This window comes from Eleutherodactylus coqui, chromosome 1 (assembly GCF_035609145.1).
Source record: "Eleutherodactylus coqui strain aEleCoq1 chromosome 1, aEleCoq1.hap1, whole genome shotgun sequence".
NCBI classification, from domain to species: domain Eukaryota; kingdom Metazoa; phylum Chordata; class Amphibia; order Anura; family Eleutherodactylidae; genus Eleutherodactylus; species Eleutherodactylus coqui.
The window spans coordinates 52,615,176-52,628,030 of NC_089837.1; the positions used below are offsets into that span (position 1 = coordinate 52,615,176).

At 43.5% G+C, this 12,855-nt stretch overlaps 1 protein-coding gene across 1 annotated transcript in view; it reads left to right on the forward strand.

The window, feature by feature from the left end:
• The first annotated feature begins 596 nt into the window (after window positions 1-596).
• Window positions 597-12,855, forward strand: part of LOC136620967 (cytochrome P450 2K6-like) — a 41,872-nt gene continuing 29,613 nt past the window's right edge. Inside the window, exons 1-4 of the mRNA XM_066596106.1 lie at window positions 597-662; window positions 4,123-4,319; window positions 6,681-6,843; window positions 10,528-10,677. Of these exons, the coding sequence (XP_066452203.1) occupies window positions 4,140-4,319; window positions 6,681-6,843; window positions 10,528-10,677 (493 nt within the window). The 5' untranslated portion in view covers window positions 597-662; window positions 4,123-4,139. The remainder of the gene's footprint in view (window positions 663-4,122; window positions 4,320-6,680; window positions 6,844-10,527; window positions 10,678-12,855) is intronic.

A 12,855-nucleotide genomic window follows, 5' to 3' on the forward strand; every position in this document is an offset into this window, starting at 1 on the left:
TCAAGGTCAACAAGACAGTGCTAGACGGTGAGGGGGTGCTCAGTTTAGTAGAACATGAAGAAAGTTGTAGAGAGAGCCTGATAGTAGAGATCCGTGAGCGTGGAGCTTTGGCCCGGGAGAGTTAGGTCCTGTAATAATCCCTATGGACTTTAGCAGAGGTGTGGGGATATATGGCAAGACATACACAAAATAGCCTGCAGAGGGTTGTAAAAGATATTCTGTGTGCTAATCAGCAGAGACAGCTGTATGGTTGTAACTGCAGACACAATGAGCACTGGAAGCTAGGATCCTGACAGGGGTTGATGCCCCCTAGGGTGACACCGTGCTTGAGTAACAAGTGTGATGGACTTTGTGCTTTGAAGCCCTAGGCCTGATGTAGGAAAACTTATGTTATTTAGCGACCAGGCAGCCATGAATAACTTTCTTGAAAAAGACAGTTTAATGGTAGAAACATCGCATTTTACTGAAGGTAGAAGAATAAAGCATTTGTGATTTTATGCAGCATATTCCTGCTGCCGCTGAATTGGTTTCTTTGATGAATATTTGTACTGTGACTATAACAACAGTGCAAAGACTGATACTTTTAATGTTTTTTAGGTTACCAAAATTAATGAACTTCCTGAATTTTACCCCAAATTCTGCCCAAGACGTGGATTACTGAGGTGTAGAGATGAGCAAGCATACTCGTCCGAGCTTGATGCTCGTTCGAGTATTAGGGTGCTCGAGATGCTCGTTACTCGAGACGAGCACCACGCGGTACTCGTCTCGATTAAACGAGCACTGACCATTGAATTCAATGGAGCCGGCAATACAGCCGGCTCTATTGAAAGCAATGGGCTGCCGGCGTACGCGGGATGAATTGTCGGGAAGAGCTTAAATATATAAGCCCTTCCCTGCAATTCATCTAGAAATGTGTAAAAATAAAAAATATATATATACTCACCTGGTCCCGGCAGAACGATGTTAGCCCATTGAATTCAATGGAGACGGCAATACAGCCGACTCCATTGAAAGCAATAGGCTGCCGGCGATCGCGGGATGAATTGTCGGGAAGGGGTTAAATATATAAGCCCTTCCCTGCAATTCATCCAGAAATGTGTAAAAATAAAATATATATATATACTTACCTGGTCCCAGCAGACGGAGTTCAGCGCGGCAGGCTGCAGTTCTCCTGAACTGCTCTAAACAGCTGTGAGTAGTATTCAGCAGCCGGGGATTTAAAATCCCCGCCTGCTGAATGAGATGCCTCTGATTGGTCACAGCCTGACCAATCTGAGGCATCCCTCACTCACACCCATTCATGAATTCATGAATGGGTGAGTGAGGGCTGCCTCTGATTGGCTATGGGGCAGCTCTCAGCTGTCCCTGCGCTGAGTCAATCAGAGGCAGCCCTCACTCACCCATTCATGAATTCATGAATGGGTGTGAGTGAGGGATGCCTCTGATTGGTCAGGCTGTGACCAATCAGAGGCATCTCATTCAGCAGGCGGGGATTTTAAATCCCCAGCTGCTGAATACTACTCACAGCTGTTCAGAGCAGTTCAGGAGAACTGCAGCCTGCCACGCTGAACTCCGTCTGCCAGGACCAGGTAAGTATATATATATGTTTTATTTTTACACATTTCTGGATGAATTGCAGGGAAGGGCTTATATATTTAACCCCTTCCCGACAATTCATCCCGTGATCGCCGGCAGCCCATTGCTTTCAATGGAGTCGGCTGTATTGCCGGCTCCATTGAATTCAATGGGCTAACATCGTTCTGCCGGGACCAGGTAAGTATATATATATTTTTTATTTTTACACATTTCTGTTTGAATTGTAGGGAAGGGCTTATATATTTAAGCCCTTCCCGACAATTCATCCCGCGTACGCCGGCAACCCATTGCTTTCAATAGAGCCGGCTGTATTGCCGGCTCCATTGAATTCAATGGGCTAACATCGTTCTTCTCTGCCACAGCTGTTACAGCTGTGGCAGAGGAGAACCATCTTTACGCTGACAGTGGGGGGGGGGTCTCACTCTTGCCACTATTGTGGCTTAATAGTCGGACCTGGGAACTTGAGATGCAGCCCAAAATGTAGCTCCTCGCCTGCCCTATTCGTTTCTGTGTCGTTTCCATCACTTTCTTGTGTTTTGCAGATTTTCACAAATGAAAACCTTAGCGAGCATCGGCGATATACAAAAATGCTCGAGTCACCCATTGACTTCAATGGGGTTCGTTACTCGAAACGAACTCTCGAGCATCACTGAAAGTTCGACTCGAGTAACGAGCACCCGAGCATTTTGGTGCTCGCTCATCTCTACTGAGGTGCGATCACCCATCTAGGTGGAGGACAGATGGTGTTCCCAAGATCAAAATACCTCCTATGTTGGCACAATATTTATACAGTTGCAAGTAAAAGCAAGTCATTTGGAATTCCCTGGATTTCTGCAATGATTACTAATGTAAAAACCCAAAAGTAAAATAGGAGTGTGAGCTAATAATTAGCTAACCAGACATACATAAATACATATAACAAACACAAGGAGATAAAGATATCCATTGGATAGGGTTTAAAGTGCACAACAAATCCCAATACAACAGAGAAATACAGTATATAGGTCCCAAGGACTAATTGCACACAAACATATGATGAAAGTAATAGTACACATCAATAGTGACAAAATGTACACCGTAGAAACCGAGGCACTCAGTCAATGGAGGCCGAGCAGGCTGGAGATCATCCTGGCTACCTGCCTCCATTCACTGTAAGCAGGCCGTTGTTCATAAAGGAATGTTAGCCTCTATGAACAACTGTTTTTATGCCTAAAGTAATTAAATGACAAATTAATTAGCATTCGTTGTTCAGTCGCTGCTGGCATTTACATTGAATGATTATTGTTCAGATTCCCGTAATCCAGAGAAAATATTAACAATGATTGTTCAGTGTTAAAGAGCCCTAAGTTTGAATCAAAACCTTTTACAAGCTAATGTAAGGACCTCAAGCTAAAGAGACATTGGGTAATGCCAGAAGACAATGACCCAAAGCACACAAGTAAATCACCTGAAGACTGGTTTAGAAAGGAGTACAAGTCAGTGCCCTGTACATAACCCTATTGATATGCTGTGGCATGGCCTGAGGAGGGCTGTATATGCAAGGCATCCTAGAAATATTGGTGAACGAAAACACAGTTGCAGGGAGGAATGGTCCAAAATCTGTCCTCCATGTTGTACAAATCTTATTTGTAGGTTAAGGTAATATTTGGTGGAAATGACTGCTACTAAAGGGGGATCTATGGGTTATTAAATACAAGGGTTTGCTTAGTATTTCTCCTAGCACTGTGAATCTTTGCTCAATAAAAGGCATAAATGATACAACTGTTTGTCTATAATTGTGACTTGGATAACAATCAGACCAATTACTGTTTTGGCAGGGCATCCCCACATATTAATAGGGGATGTGCAGTCAACCCACAGTGACAGAAGAGAGGGACATCCGACCCCCACTGATCAACTTTTATTACCCATCCTGGGGATAGGTGATAAAGGTGAATCTTGGTATAACACAATGTGCTCTAATGCAGGAAAGATGAACTTTAGACTGCTGTGTTGCCTTTTATACTTATTTGTCCAACCCAAATGCCAGCATTTGAATGGATTCCAGCGGTTATATACCAGTTATTTGATAAACGAGTTACATTTCTTTATCCTATTTGTACTGTGATGGTGCAACATTACTGAACCCTCAGTCCTGTAGATGGCTGAGTATCTGGTCAGAGTTCAACTATAACTATCTGATTACACTTCTGGTTTTATACAATGTGAATCAGAACTGGTAATTCAAGCTGACAAGCTGGACGCCGTCTACCTTCCAGTCACAATCTAAGCATTGGGAGGGACTAAAAGAGAAATCTTACTGGGATCATTGCAGGATCTTGGGTAGGAGGAACAATATGAGATAGATTTTTGTTAATGACTTACTAAGTTAGATAATATAGTCGGTTTATCTGCAGTTCTATGTTGAACCAAATGCTTTTGTAGTGGGTTCTATCTAATGAGGAACGTCCTCATGTTTCTCTACATACATCGGATATTGTCTGTTACCTACATTATGCAATCATATTTATATTTGTCTTTCCATAGTAACCTTTCCCGGCACCATGGACCTCTCTGATCCCACCACGTTGGTTCTGTCTGTCATTCTGTGCCTTTTTGTTGCCCTATTTTTCTACGGACGGAAAAGTGGTAAATATAATCTGCCCCCCGGACCCAGACCGCTACCCATCATTGGAAATCTGCACATTCTGGACCTGAAGAAACCATATCAAACACTTCACCAGGTAACATTCAGATTGTATGACTATTGTATCCTGAAGGGTTCAGCAGGCAGGGGAATATAATAAGCTGCATACAGTATAGAGAGTAAATAAGGAGTTGTCCACTCTATACAATACTATCCCTTTTGACAGAAGGGTCAGATCATAGGAAGCTCATCAGGGGGACCAGCAGATGAAACCCTCAGCAATCAGCTGTAATGTCTAATGGAACCCAATAATAAGTGTTTAATTTCCTTGCAGCGCCACCACAGGTGAAATGAAGCATTACACAGTTTTTAGTTAAATGAATGGGACTGTCCATGGAGTACACATACAGTACATGGTAGGTCGTCAGGAATAAGAAACTCTTTATAGCCATTTCTAGGCTCCTTTTACATGTATAGAATTGCCAGTGATAACAAGTGCTGATTATCGAGATTGGTGCTCACCTTCTGGGCCTTCACACAAGCCAATTCAGACTCAATGGGGGGACCAACGACCATTTCACTTCATAGGGTTTCATCAGCAGCAGCAGCATATTCCCCCATTCACATTGGAAGATGTGCTGCCAACAATGATAACTTATTATGCTGCATAAAACATGTGATCACTTGATGAACAAGAGTTTTGGTTGATCGGCAGTACCTTCACAGGGCAAAATCATTGGGAAGTAGAACGTTCCTAAGGGCTCCTACACACTTGCGTTTTTTTTTAACGCTGCAATATCACTACATTTTTTTATAATGTGATCGTCAATGGGACTTTCTAATGTTAAAAAGCCATTGCAAGTTTATGCTTTGTGATTTTTGTGCGATGTGTTTTTCACATTAGAATGTCTCATTGACAATCACGTTAGAAAAACACAGTGATATCGCAGTGTTAAAAAAATGCAAGCGGGTAGGAGCCCTTAAGCTGTTCTTGCTTAATCATTAGGCCATATAAAATGCCCTTTAGCTGTAGCTGTTAGATGAGGGTCCTGGATAGGGATCTCACCCAACCCCCCACCAATTTTCTCCGGGTATTTGGCAATGTGATATCTCAATCAGATAAAGCATGGATTTGAGTCTGTAAGAAAAGGTTGGAAGAACCTGGAGGTGATCAAGTGTTTTTATACATTTTTGGATAGTGGTTACAAAAGTTCTATGTTATATTCAAGAGTAGTAAAAAAGAGAAAGTTGTCAATTTATTTGGCATTACCATGCCAGCTTGGACTGGCCCACAGGGGAACAGGTGAATTCCCTGGTGGGCCCTAAATCAGGAGTGGTCCCCAGTCCCTTACAGCTGCATCAGTGGCACATACTTCAGTAGAGACAGGGCTGCACACAAATGCTGTCACCTTCCCCTTGAAATGTAAGATGAATGTGGGGGCCAGGAAAAGTTTGAATGCAATTAGGTAATATTTGCATGTAATTTTGCTGTGAGACCGCAGAATGAATTTTACTGGAGTTCCCTAAACACCCCAGTCTGACAGACCTCCGGTGGTCATCCATTGTTACTGCTTGTAGCTCCTTTTGCAAATTACATTTATACTATTTTAGTGATTGGCTGTCAGGAGGCCACATGTTGGGGAAGTTTCTGCCACTAGAAAACATAATTTTGGCACCGCATCGGAGCAGAGTACACCAGCAGTGATGTGAGAAGGGAAGAGCGGTTGGCAGTGGGGACTCTGTACCAGGCCCCCTTACATGGCCTGCACACAAGAACCATTATCTAACCTGTGAGGTCTGCGGAAGGAGTTGTTGCCCAATGGAGCACCCTTGAACAGATGAAGATTGTTTTGCTTGTATTGCTTGTCTGCTGCCACTTTGTGTCTCATAATTACCAGAATTAAGAGCAAGAGAAACCCTTTGTGCAATGGAGTCATGAACTAATTAGTTTCATGAACCACGGACTGTTTGTTTTACAAAGAACTGTGACTGCTGAATGACCTGTTGATTAAACGTTCATGAATAGGAGGTCCACGTTGAGTAATACTTGCAACAGACTGTTTGTTTATTGCAAGAATGCATCTTCCAAATTATTGGATGTATAAAGTAGATCCAGAGGCTGATACACTCATGCAATAGAGACGGTTATGCAAGGTATGGCCCAGAATCTGGTCTGTAATTGGTAATACCCACTCCACCACTAGCAGCGTGTTCGAGTCCGAAGTTTTCTGTGGTCACCAGCTCCAAACGTGCATTGTTTAATGAATCTCGACCTGCCGATCACCCACACCCTGATAATACCTTTTTTTTTTTTAGGAACCTTTCACTCAAAACGGAATGTTCTACTCTGAATGGGCTCCACTGCTCACTAAGAGCTCTGCCAAACGTAGTATAAGTTTATGTGCGCCATTCCAGCTTTAGACCCCAAATAATAGCTTCATCCCGCTTCATTTTGCAGCTCTCGAAGACGTATGGACCGGTATACACGATAAAACTAGGAGTAGAGGAAGTTGTTGTACTGTGTGGATACGAGGCAGTGAAAGACGCCCTTGTCAATCATGCTGATGAATTTTCAGGAAGACCAATTGTGCCAATTTTTCATGAAATAACAAAAGGATACGGTAAATATCTTCTTATTGCTTCATTAGTATTTTTTACATTTTTAATTGAACAGATTCCTATAAAGCTGATTTCCTTCTGCAAGGCCAGGATCAAAGTTACCTGAAATCCCAGCTGCCTAACACCTTAAATGCAACTGGCAATAGCAACTGCCGCATTTCGGGAGGTTGAGAGGATCCCCTCCCCCCTCTGTCAGCCCATCAGAGCCTGAAAACACAATTACAAGATACTGATGGGTTTGCATGGCAGCCAGACTAACACATGCCTCCAGGTTTGCTAGAAGCATCTGCCTATTATACTGAGCATTGCAAAGTATTATACAAGCAATCAGAAAATTGCAGCTTCTATTCACCTGGTGGGTCAAAATAGAGAATGAAATTGTTTAAATCCCTCCTTCCCTCTACAGTGTAGGTCTTATGCCGCTATTGGAGCTGCATTCAAACATCGCCACCATCTGAAGCATTGGATTCCAATTTATTCATTCAGATAAGCAATTTTTGGGTGCATTATAACATTGCATCAGGAAAAATAGCACATTTACAACCGATTTTATAAGGCACGTGAAAAGATAGGTCCTGCCCAATCTTTTGCCGAGATACATTGGCAGCTCCCATAGAGTTCGATCGTAGCTGAAAAAAGGGGCAGGGATTTTTCCAGTGTCCAACACAGCAAAAAGATTACAGCTGCTTATATTTAAGCATTTTAAGTAATTCCAAGGATTTCTGTCTACCGAGGGATTTCTGCGCTGCAGCGTATTTTTTCGCTGATACACCACAGCTGGCCATGTGAATGGAGGAGAAAAAGCTAATTAAGATCAGGACTTAATCGCGGCTATTTGTCTTTCATGCAATTTTTAACGGCATAAGGCCTCCTGCTCACAGGCGAGAGCAATATCGGATCATGAGTCACGAACCAATATCGCTCTTGCGATACATGGGAAACCCCTAGATGCAAGGCATTTCCATGTGAAAACAGCCTAGCATCCCTGTGGGGGTTCTCTTCATCCCAATGCTTTCAATCGGGCAGCAGTAGTGCCAGCCCCATTGAAGGCAATGGGAGAAGATCGCGATCCTCTGCCACTGCTGTGACAGCTGTGGCAGGGGATTCCTTCATCCCCGCTGGGAGTCCCACAGTCACAGCAGTGGCAGAGGAGCACGATCTTCTTCCTACGTTTTCAATGGGCCGGCGCTACTGCCGCAAGCCCCATTGACAACAACTTGAAGCCCCTGAATTTGACAGCCTCTTGGGATTTCACATCCAAGGAATCCCCTGCTGCAGTTGCCACAGCTTTCAATGAGCGATATTGCAAAAAGAATGGACATGCTGCAATTCTTTTTTTTCATGCAGCATCGCTGAAGTGAAAACATCGCGAATGAGAATGAAACCATTGAAATTCATTCGTGTTATAATCATATGTTTTCACACATTCTTGCATCGCATGAAAAACGTGAGATTTCTTTGCCAGTGGAAAGGGGCCGTAAAGGGTGAGCATAAAAACATACACAGTCATGTGAAAGAGGCCTTAGGGCTCAGTCAGACGTGCGTTTTTTCGCATGACTTGCGCATGGGCATGCGCCCGGCGATTTTTTAAAACCATTGCTTTGCAATGGTATCGGACACATGAGCACTTTTTATGCGCTCGTCCGATAAATTATAGAACAGAAATCGCAGATCGCACCTATCTGCGATCTGCGATTCCTGTTCTCTTCTCTATATGCGCTCAATGGGGCCGGCGGCAGCAGCGCCGACCCCATTGAGAACATATACTAGACAAATCATTCTTCTCTGCCACAGCTGTAACAGCTGTGGCAGAGAAGAACGATGTTTGCCCATTGAATTCAATGGAACCGGCAATACAGCCGGCTCCATTGAAAGCAATGGGCTGCCGGCGAGCGCGGGATGAATTTTCGGGAAGGGCTTAAATATATAAGCCCTTCCCTGCAATTCTACCAGAAATGTGTAAAAAAAAAAATAAAAAAATATACTCCCCTTGTCCCGGCAGACGGGACATGAATTCATGAATGGGTGTGAGTGAGAGCTGCCTCTGATTGGTCAGGCTGTGACCAATCAGAGGCAGCTCATTCAGCAGGCGGGGATTTTAAATCCCCGGCTGCTGAATACTAGAGAGAGCATTCAGGAGAACTGCCGCCGGCCGCGGCTGAACTCCGTCTGCCGGGATAAGGGGAGTATATATATTTTTTTTGTTTTTACACATTTCTGAATGAATTGCAGGTAAGGGCTTATATATTTAAGCCCTTCCCGAAAATTCATCCCGCGATCGCCCGCAGCGCATTGCTTTCAATGGAGCCGGCTGTATTGCCGGCTCCATTGAATTCAATGCGCTGGACAGCTCCGGCCCATTTCTATTGAAACGCGGCTAGGAGCAGTATTTTCGGGCGATTTTTCGGCCCCGGTCACGCGATTTGCGGATGCGCATCCGTCATGCGATCGGCAAATCGCGGGGAAAAACGCCCATGTGACTAAGGCCTTAGAATGAGAGCTATTCGTTCTGCAAGAAAAAGGACATTACAGTTTTGGACAAACAGAGCATGTTCTATTTCAAAAATGTTTTTTTTTATCGGTAACACAAACTTGTGTTCAACAAAAGATAGTAAAACAGAAAAACTATAGATATTTGATAGTGTAATCCTACCACCAACAGCACATAGTTAAGATATTATTTTTATTGCACAGTGCTTGAGCTCGTTTTACCTTGGTAGGTTATTCCTTTATATCTGAAGATCCCAGCTGCTTTTTTCTCATATAGTCATGTGATCTCAATTCCGAGCAGCTCAGATTTTCTTGGAGTTATGTGTTCAGTTTCTAGTCAGTTTCTCAGTCTGTATGATGCTGTTGCATATACCTTACCATGCAAACTATCTATAGGCGCACACAGGCACTTCTATTACAGTTACTGTTGATGATCACACAGTTCCTTTCACATAGTTATAAGAGAGGAGGTCACAGCTCCTCCTGACTGTATACTTATGCCCTGCAGTTTATTTAGGTGAATAAAAAGGTAATGAAAATTAAACTGTCCTCCCAGCAGACATAAATAGTATAGCCTGTAGCTAATGTTATGCTGATGCATCATGGGATTGATTTGAAAGTGAAAGTTAAAAATCTCACCTTCATACAGTGGGCTGCAAGGCATGGAAGTGGCTGCAATACACAGAGGGGACTTCCAAAGTGCGACAGGCAATCAGGTTAGGGAGGCAGAAAGAAAAAATGTGTTTCTTTCAGAGTGGCCCATCAAAAACTAATAAGTTTCAACTCCGATCCCTTGCCAATCCAGCACCACCACTTCCATCCTCACCACTGGGCTCTTTACTTTGATTACAATGGTAAGCTTCTCTCTGACTGCTGCAGCGTATACCGTAGCTAGCTTTAATGGACTCAAGATGTGCACAATTAAAGGAGTTTTCCTGGACTTTTACAAGCTTAAAATGGTGTAAAATAAATGAAAAATATGTATTTGTCTACTCCAGCAGCTCCCTTTTCAGAATAGTTCAGAAGAAGCCGGTTGGCGGTCATGTGCCATTCATTGTGCAGATGACCACTCAGCCAGGCTTCAATGGCCAAGGAAGAAAAAATTTTCCATCTGTGAGAATTTTTAACTATATAATCTGTAGGGAAAATAATGGTCACCATCTTGTATGTCTATTATTTTTCCCTCATGTCCTCAGGAGTTATTTTCGCTCACAATGATAATTGGAAAGTGATGAGACGATTCACTCTTTCGACACTTCGAGATTTTGGAATGGGGAAGGAAACCATTGAAAATAGGATTACTGAAGAAAGTCATTTTTTGGTCCAGAAGTTCAGATCTTATGAAGGTTGGTGAACGGTTCCATGTGGTGCTTCTTGAGTTAAACTTACTATACTTAGTAGTAGTGGCATCTAGTGAGACCATTGTATCATGGAGTACAATAGTCCCACCAGAGAAGATAATTCTGAATGTCAACCATCCAGCTAAGGTCTGCATGATCTGCTCCATGGTTATTTTCAAATGGTGATGTCTGATGTCATGTTCCCTGTTATGGTTGATTTCTGTTATCACATGAGTTCCTGCAACTAGTGGATGATCTTCTGGTCTGTCTGTGAAATTTTGTTAGTAGTCTATCAAATCAGTATATTTACTATGCAGTCAACCTAATAGTTGGATTCATGCACAAGACAATCTCTGAATGAGGTTTGTAAGCTCTTCTCAAAGGAATTGCCCAAAATTAGAAAAAAGAATCTGCTTTTGCTTGAATGGGGAGGAGATGCAATCCCAGAGACATCTTTTGGACTAGAGTGGCGTTGTTTCCAAAAACAAACAAAATCTTCCTTTGGTCAGGGACGTTAATGAGACTTTTCTAGTACAGGTGACACTATCCAACTGGGCCAAAATTATAGGGACTATTGATGACCCATCCTCAGAAAAGGCCATCAATAATATATCAGTAGAGGTTCTCTGATGACCAGCTGTTGGCAGGGCCAGTCTGATACTGTTAGCAGCTGCTAAGATGTCGGAAACATGCAGCTCTATTCACAACACTGCAACACAGAAACTCCGTACAGTAGGGCACTAGCCCGGCGAACAAATAATTGCCAGAGTACACGGATGGCAGACCTCTGCCAATCTACTATTGATGGCCTATGCTGAAAATAGGTCATCAATAGTTTAAAGCTAAACTACACCTTCTAGACCATATTCTTCACCGCAACGGATTATCAGAACTTTTTCTCCACAGGCAATTACAATTTGAGAATGCCTTAAGGCACCTTTAGATGGGATGACTATCAAGCTCATAAGCAGGAGTGATAGTCATTCAAATGAATGGAGGCAGAGTGGGCTAGGGATCGTTCCGGCCTGCCCATCTCCATTCACAGTAAGCAGGAGTCAGTTAAATATTGAGAGTCTCCTGTTTACACGGCCTGATAATAGCTTGTTTTTTGCTCCACTAAAAACCAAGCAACTTTGACAGGTGAGCGATTTCTCACCTACTGCCCTGTAGGCAGACGCATGTACATGGGAGTATTATCGCTCGAATTTGCTGTTTTTAGCTATAATTCTGGTGTTAATCGCTCTGTGTAAAGGTACCTTTGCATCAAACTGTAAAGAAGTGCCAACATCTACTCTTTCAAGGTTTATTACTCTCACTACAGACATTGATGGCATTTGTAATGATGGTGTTGCTATTATATGCCATCGATGTCCAATGAGTAAAGGTCTGACCATGGTGACTCCTGGTCAGAGGTGTAGTTTGAAGCTCATGGGCCCCAAAACAAATCTAGAACAGGGCTCGCACATACCATGTGCCACTTGTAATGCTGGTGTCGGAGGGACATTTGGGCCACCTCGGGCATCGGAACCTGGGTTACCTCTGTACCAATAACGTACAGCAAGGGGTAGCAATTGCAACCCAGCCACCTCGTGAATCGGGGCCCAGGGACCCCCTGCCATATGCCGTTCCACTGCCGTGGCCTGCGGGCCTGCTGTGGGTGGCATTGAAAGAGGGGAGGGCTGTTAGCTTGGAGCTGGCAGCCAATTACAGGCTACAGACTCCCCGGGCATATGCTCCTCCCTTCCACTGATAGACTGCAGTTGCGATTGGTCACAACTGCAGTCTATCAGTGCGCCGGTGGCAGTGTGATTGAATCGGGCCGGTGGTGCACTGACAATTTTGGGAGCTGAACAGGAGAGCAGAGGAGGAGTGCATGCGGTACAACAAGGTATGTACCACATGTTATCTTGTATGTATAGCTGGTATAACTTATACCAGCTGTACATACATAATTATATACATGCGATATCCAGGTTACACCAGCATGCTCCATAACATTGTATACAGGGGAATGTACATCTCAAGTATACACTGATAAGGACCATCCTGGCAAAAGGCTAACTTCACACGGGCAAGCGCTACATCGGACTGTGATTTGCGGCCCGTTATCGCGCTCGTCAAGATGTGATTTCCCTGCAGATGCAAGGTGTCTTTATATCAAAACCACCTTGCATCACTTCGGGG